General features: G+C 36.4%; 1 protein-coding gene across 1 annotated transcript; it reads left to right on the forward strand.

The window, feature by feature from the left end:
* The first annotated feature begins 1,351 nt into the window (after positions 1–1,351).
* Positions 1,352–2,050, forward strand: LOC134910789 (olfactory receptor 2B6-like). The gene has a single exon (XM_063919174.1). The coding sequence runs from the start codon at positions 1,352–1,354 to the stop codon at positions 2,048–2,050; it is 699 nt and encodes a 232-aa protein (XP_063775244.1).
* The last annotated feature ends 4,564 nt before the right edge of the window (positions 2,051–6,614 follow it).

The following is a 6,614-nucleotide window of genomic DNA, read 5'->3' on the forward strand; positions in this document are numbered from 1 at the left end:
ACAAGCTGCCCAGGTGATAGGCCAGGGGGTGGCTACTGTTAGGGGTCCTGGACTTTAGGGTCTACTGAAGAACTTGTGTTTGTGCATTTTGAAGGCTCTGTGAACTCTGCTTTGCTGTAACTGACCTATAAATCCTGCACCTGTTTGTGTAACTGTCTGTGGTTGAAAATAAACATATCTTGGATTTTGATCTGGTCTATGTGATTCCTGTCACAGCATCTACATCTGCCGGCATATTCAGTTACATTTAAAATCAATTATAAAGGTAAAAATCTGGAGGAGGTTCTACATATACCTAGTACCTGTACAGGACTTTTACTGCTTGTTCTCATAATTAGCTATATGGAGGAGGATCTACATATACCTAGTACTTGTACAGGACTTTTGCTGCTTGTTCTCATAATTAGCTATCAGTTCCTGTAACATACCTAAATGGCACCTTCTTCCCCAGTTTGCCAGAAGATATAAAGTTCTCCATGCAATGTGCTGCTTTGGGACTCTGTACTAGTGAAATTTACTTCATTTTATCCAATATTTTATGTTTTTAAGTTGTTTTTAATCTCACCTTGTTCATTGATATTATTTGTGAGCATTTGGTGTTTAAAATTGAATCTTCTGATACTGGAAATTTGATTGAAATAAATAGTCACTATGTATGGGTGGTTCAGAGTTAAAGTGAATCAAGTCCATGAGAGTTACTTTTGAAATAATGTAGTTTAAAGATAAACAACTGTAATTCAATAAATAACCGCTGACCTTGAATTGTTTTTATTGCTTCAATAACATACTGTAGTGTCATGTTTATTGTATTAATTTATTTTATAAAGTATGTTTTTTTCCCCACTGTACCATGGCAGTGTACAACATTGGATAGGGTTTAATTTAATACTACATAGTACTCCAAATAAGAGTAGATTTACATATTAATAGTGAGCTACAATTAGCAAAATATATTCGTTGAAGTATTGCAATTAATAAAAAAAAACATTAAATTAAATAATAATAATAATAATAATAATCCTATTTAATACAGAATTTGGCTGGTTATCTCCTTACATACTTTTTTCTGTTCCGATTACAGAGATACAAGTTTTTAGTAGTGATTTGTAACATGGAATATGGGAACAGCACCAAAGTCAATGAATTCATCTTGTTGGGATTTTCTTGTAGCTTGAAGATTTGTATTTTACTCTTTTTCTTCTTCTTACTAATTTATATACTGACCGTTTTGGGGAACAGTTTTCTGATATGTGCTGTTATTATCAGTCCTCAGTTACACACGCCTATGTACTATTTTCTTTGTAATTTATCCTTCATTGATTTGCTCTACTCCTCAGGCACTGTACCAAAAATGTTGATAGATATATTTTCTAAGAGAAGGAGAATCTCCATCATTGGATGCCTAGCGCAGATGAATACTATTCTGTTCCTAGGAAGTACCGAGTGTACCCTACTGGCAGTGATGGCATATGACCGTTATATCGCCATACGCTTCCCTTTACATTATACCATATACATGAATTGGAGGACATGTAAAGTCATTACAGTCGTTACATGGGTAGGACATTTCATTTATATCACTTCTCCGATTATTTTAAAGCCTCTTGTCTTCTGTACAGAAAATATTTTGGACCATTTTGTCTGTGAGGTTTTGGCCCTTCTAGAGCTGGCATGTGGAGAAGTCACCTTTTATAAAACATCTATATTTTTTGGAAGTTTATTTACAATTTTAACACCATTTGTTTTCATCATAGTGTCCTACATCTGCATTATTGTATCTATATTAAAAATCCACTCAGCGGGTGGAAGGGCTAAAGCCTTCTCAACGTGTGCTTCCCACCTGACCGTTGTGTTTATGTTTTATGGTACAAGTATGACCATGTACATTGGACAAACAAAAAGGTTTTCCTACAACCTGAAGCATGTAGCTGTATTTTATCTTATCATTACACCTTTGTTGAATCCTTTGATATACAGTTTGAGAAATAATGAGGTGAAAGGAGCATTTAAAACAATAATTACCAAGTCTTCTGCATCATGGAGCAGATAATTTTGTCAACAACAGTACTAAATATATGAATATTATAAACAACCAGCCAATCAGTTCCTGACATTTTTCAAACACAGCCTGTAACATGACAGAAGTTGATTGGTTGATATTCTCTCTCTCTATATTTTATCTGTCGCCAAACTTTGACTGCAGGCATGAAGAAGGCAAGTGACTGGATCACTGATAACATGGGAGGAGACATACTAATCTTTGGAGAGAGATAAAGTGGACGGAGAGAAAATACCTGCCAATCAGCACCTAACTGCCATATTACAGGCTGTGTTTTAAAAATTACAACTAGGAGATGATTGGTTGGTACTGTTGGAATACTAAGGCTTACACCTCAGTTACCAACACCTTAGTAGCCCTTCTGTCTTGGAGATTCAAAGTACCGGATACAGCCGGCTGGGGAGCAAGAAATCCCACTAGACACAGTTGTCAGTATAACACTGCTCTGTCCCTCCTGTGACAGGGAAAGCCTTTAATTATACCAAGTAAAAAGAGGGCTTGTTACATGCCCTCCAATCACAGCGAAGTATTCATGATAAAATTAGCTAATCATACAAAGTACAAGTTTCAATGATATAAACGGAGTATACATAAAGGACATATTTCCAAACTATTCCGGGAGACTTGTACAAGGCTGAAGATAACCTATTTCTGTAATTCTCTGTCCTCCTGCTCCGCATTCTTTCTTGTAAAGTATTTAAGGAAAACACTTGTCTCTAGTACACGCAATGATGACCTTACAATATATGTAAAGGTTCATATATACAGTATTTAGAATATTATATTGAAGCATTAATAGAGCAAAAGCATACTTTATCTCCATCCACTTTATTACTCTCCAAGGCTTAGTACCTAGACCCCATGGAGTGTACTAGGGAAGAACAAAAGAAAGATGGACCCTGCCTTTAACCACTTTCCTGGCATGGTCATATCACATGGTTAGTACTAATTGAGAGCATGTTGTTTCATTCATTTGTTTCATGAGTGTTTTTGTATGTACTGTATAAAGGGCCTAATTCATACCTGGTCCCTTGCTAGCATTTTTTGCAGCGCTGCGATCAGGTCAGAACTGCGCCTTCAAATGCCCCACAATGCACAGGCGCATCGCACGGGTACAAAGCAGATCGCCGCTCAGTGATGGGTTTGTGCGAAGGATCCACTCGCACGGGGTTCGCAAGGAGATTGACAGGAAAAAGACGTTTGTGGGTGGCAACTGACTGTTTTCAGGGAGTGGTTTTAAAAACGCAGGCGTGTCCAAGCGTTTGGAGGGAAGGTTCCTGACGTCAATTCCTGTCCCAGACAGGCTGAAATGTTCGCAGCGGCTGAGTAAGTCCTGGGCTGTACAGAGAATGCACAAGATCTGTTTGTACAGCTCTGCTACACATGCGTTCGCACACTTGCAAAGCAAAAATACACACCCTTATGGGCGGCGACTATCTGTACGCAGCGCTGCAAAATAAACCTAGCGGACGATCAGGTCTGAGTTAGGATCATAGTTTTCTTTTATGAAAACAATATTGATTTCAGTACTGTAGTTTTTGTCTGTGGACCATTCGCCATCCAGCGGTTAAACTGTGTATTGCATGGCGTATATTCACTCCACACCATAAATTGTCAGTACTAAGATGCTACGCCACGACCTGCCAGGACTAGGAGCTTCAAATGGTGTATTCTGATCAAAGATGTAAGAGAACACATCTTCAGTTATCTTTTATGAAAACTTCTAAGTCCAGAAAGACCACCATCTATTTACTGATAGTGGGGGTAAATTCCAAACCCAAAGTGTTTTGTTTATGTACAGGGATAAATTATTTTAGATCATCTTCAGGACCATTCCACATTAAAAACAAGTTATCTTTAGATCAGAGTCAACAGATGAGGTTCTTTCTACCCACATTCTTTTCACAATTTTTTCCCCTCCTATTTGGCGACTGTACATTTGCAAGGTTTGGTGCAAATTATTTTACCATAGTGGTTCCCTTTGATTGTAAACATCTCTATTATAGAAAAACACTAATGATTGACTATATAGTCAATATTTTCCACTGCAAAGTTTAATTTATGATTTGGAATGTCAGGCATAGTGGATAAGAAATGTGTAGTATATTTGCATCGTGCATTATATTTGATGCATGTATATAGTGATGCATGTACTGTAAGAAGGGATTTTTTTTAGATTACTTATTTGCTTACAAACTACTTCTTGTAAAAAATATATTTAACATGATAGGATGACTTTATCTAATTCCAGATTGTATTGGTCTTCTGAGGAAGTTTTCTTTATCCTTATATATTTTGGGCAATTGATAAAATGTTGATATTATATGATTTTTGTCTCTTGGTATTCATATTCTTTTTTCATGATTCCTGGTTGTAGCTTTTCTCCTAGATGTTAATCAAGTTGGTTCTGCAATTTTTCTTTGATCAGTGGTTAATATATATATTTATCAAGTGGCCTAGACCATGCACACTTTCGTGGTTAGCAAAGCCTATGTGGCAGCTGGCTACAACCCCTCCTGAGATTAGCCACACCCTTAAATCTTGGCCACTACCACTACATTACCTCACTGGGCTCTTCATCCCCCAGCCTGACACTGGATTAACAAGTAAATGGCTAGCATGCATAGAAAGGGGAATTAATAATGAATACAGGTTGAACCCGATGGGCATTTTGCCTCTTTTCAACCTCATAAACTATGTTACTATGTTACTATTTAAGTTTCTACCAAATTATACAATGTGTGGTCCTTTTAAATGAACAAGGCAAAAGGTTGTAGTTGAGTTGTTTCTCTTGTTACCATATCTTTAAAATAATAATTCATAATGCATCATTTTTACAACATTTGAAGTATCAATATATACAGACCAAATTTGCTTGCAGTTGAGTGCGTTGTGAATTTTAGTCCTTTGTTAAGTATATTTATATATTCTTAGCTTAAGGACTTCTAACTCAAATTAAAAATGCTTTCTTTGCTCTGTTGATGATATTTGTTAGATGTCATCTATATTTTACTATTTTATTTCCTATTCTTGTATCCTTTTTTCCTAAGGGTGTATTCTTCTTTTTCTTTTTGTATGGTGTTTACATATGTATGTTCCGGAAGTTTCTCAGTTTCCATAGCAAGTCTAAACAATGATCCTCCTCCTCCTCTTGGTCATCATCTAAGTTAATTTTACGTTGTTTTTTTCACTTTCGATATTCCATTTTTCTTCTCTCAATTCCGCTTTGATTCCCATTGGAATGATATTCTGATGAGTTTGTAAGGACTATTTTCAGTGTATGCAAAGTATTTTTGATCATATGTTTCTCTGAGTATTAGATGTTGCTGGACATTCTTTTATTAGTGATACTTCATTTTGATTTTGTTCTGTGCTGGTTTTTTAGTTAATATGGTATCTTTTCGATTTTGTTTTGCATAATTTATTTTAATTGTTCATTAAGTTTGTTGTAATTTCAAAAGTTTTATCTTTCATTTTCTGTTTTGGTTTTATCTTTTTTTTCTTTTGCGCACAGTAAAATTTAGTTTATGTTATACGATGCCTCCTTCCAGTTTTTCTATTTTGTTATTAGTCATTGCAATGAGATTTCTGTAGTCTTCAATGTTTTGCAATGGCTGAAACTTCTTTGAGGTACCTTGTATTAAACAGAATCACAGCTTTTTGTAAAAAAAATTACTGTAAAGAAATTGGATCCAGTCATCCTACTCAGGAAGTCCAATAATATCCAGCACTGGATCAATAACTTCTAACTTATCCCATTAAATAGAGGATTACAGCAAGCGGGATGACAATAAATGGGAAACATAATGTGTATTGAAAGAACATAGGTGGTCATTCCGAGTTGTTCGTTCGTTATTTTTTTCTCACAACGGAGCGATTAGTCACTAATGCGCATGCGCAATGTCCGCAGTGCGACCGCACCAAGTAAATTTGCTATGAAGTTTGGTATTTTACTCACGGCATTACAAGGTTTTTTCTTCGTTCTGGTGATCATAATGTGATTGACAGGAAGTGGGTGTTTCTGGGCAGAAACTGTCCGTTTTATGGGAGTGTTTGAAAAAACGCTACCGTTTCTGGGAAAAACGCGGGAGTGGCTGGAGAAATGGAGGAGTGTCTGGGCGAATGCTGGGTGTGTTTGTGACGTCAAACCAGGAATGACAAGCACTGAACTGATCGCAGTGGAAGAGTAAGTCTCCAGCTACTCAGAAACTGCACAGAGAAGACTTTTCGCAATATTTCAAATCATTCGTTCGCAATTTTGATAAGCTAAGATTCACTCCCAGTAGGCGGCGGCTTAGCATGTGCAAAGCTGCTAAAAGCAGCTTGCGAGCGAACAACTCGGAATGAGGGCCATTGTCTGTTGTCATTCATATACTGTATAGATGACTCGTTTTTTATATGATATTGTAAAGAAAAAGATCTAGAAGAATTTAACAAGTGCACAATAGGCTTAAAATTAATCATCAGCAGTAAGGTTATGTTTTTTTCTGGACTTGGAAGTTTTCATAAATGATATGAATACTTCTAGGACAGAATCCCTAGTATATACCAGTTC

The sequence above is a fragment of the Pseudophryne corroboree genome, chromosome 4, assembly GCF_028390025.1.
Source record: "Pseudophryne corroboree isolate aPseCor3 chromosome 4, aPseCor3.hap2, whole genome shotgun sequence".
Classification (NCBI taxonomy): Eukaryota; Metazoa; Chordata; class Amphibia; order Anura; family Myobatrachidae; genus Pseudophryne; species Pseudophryne corroboree.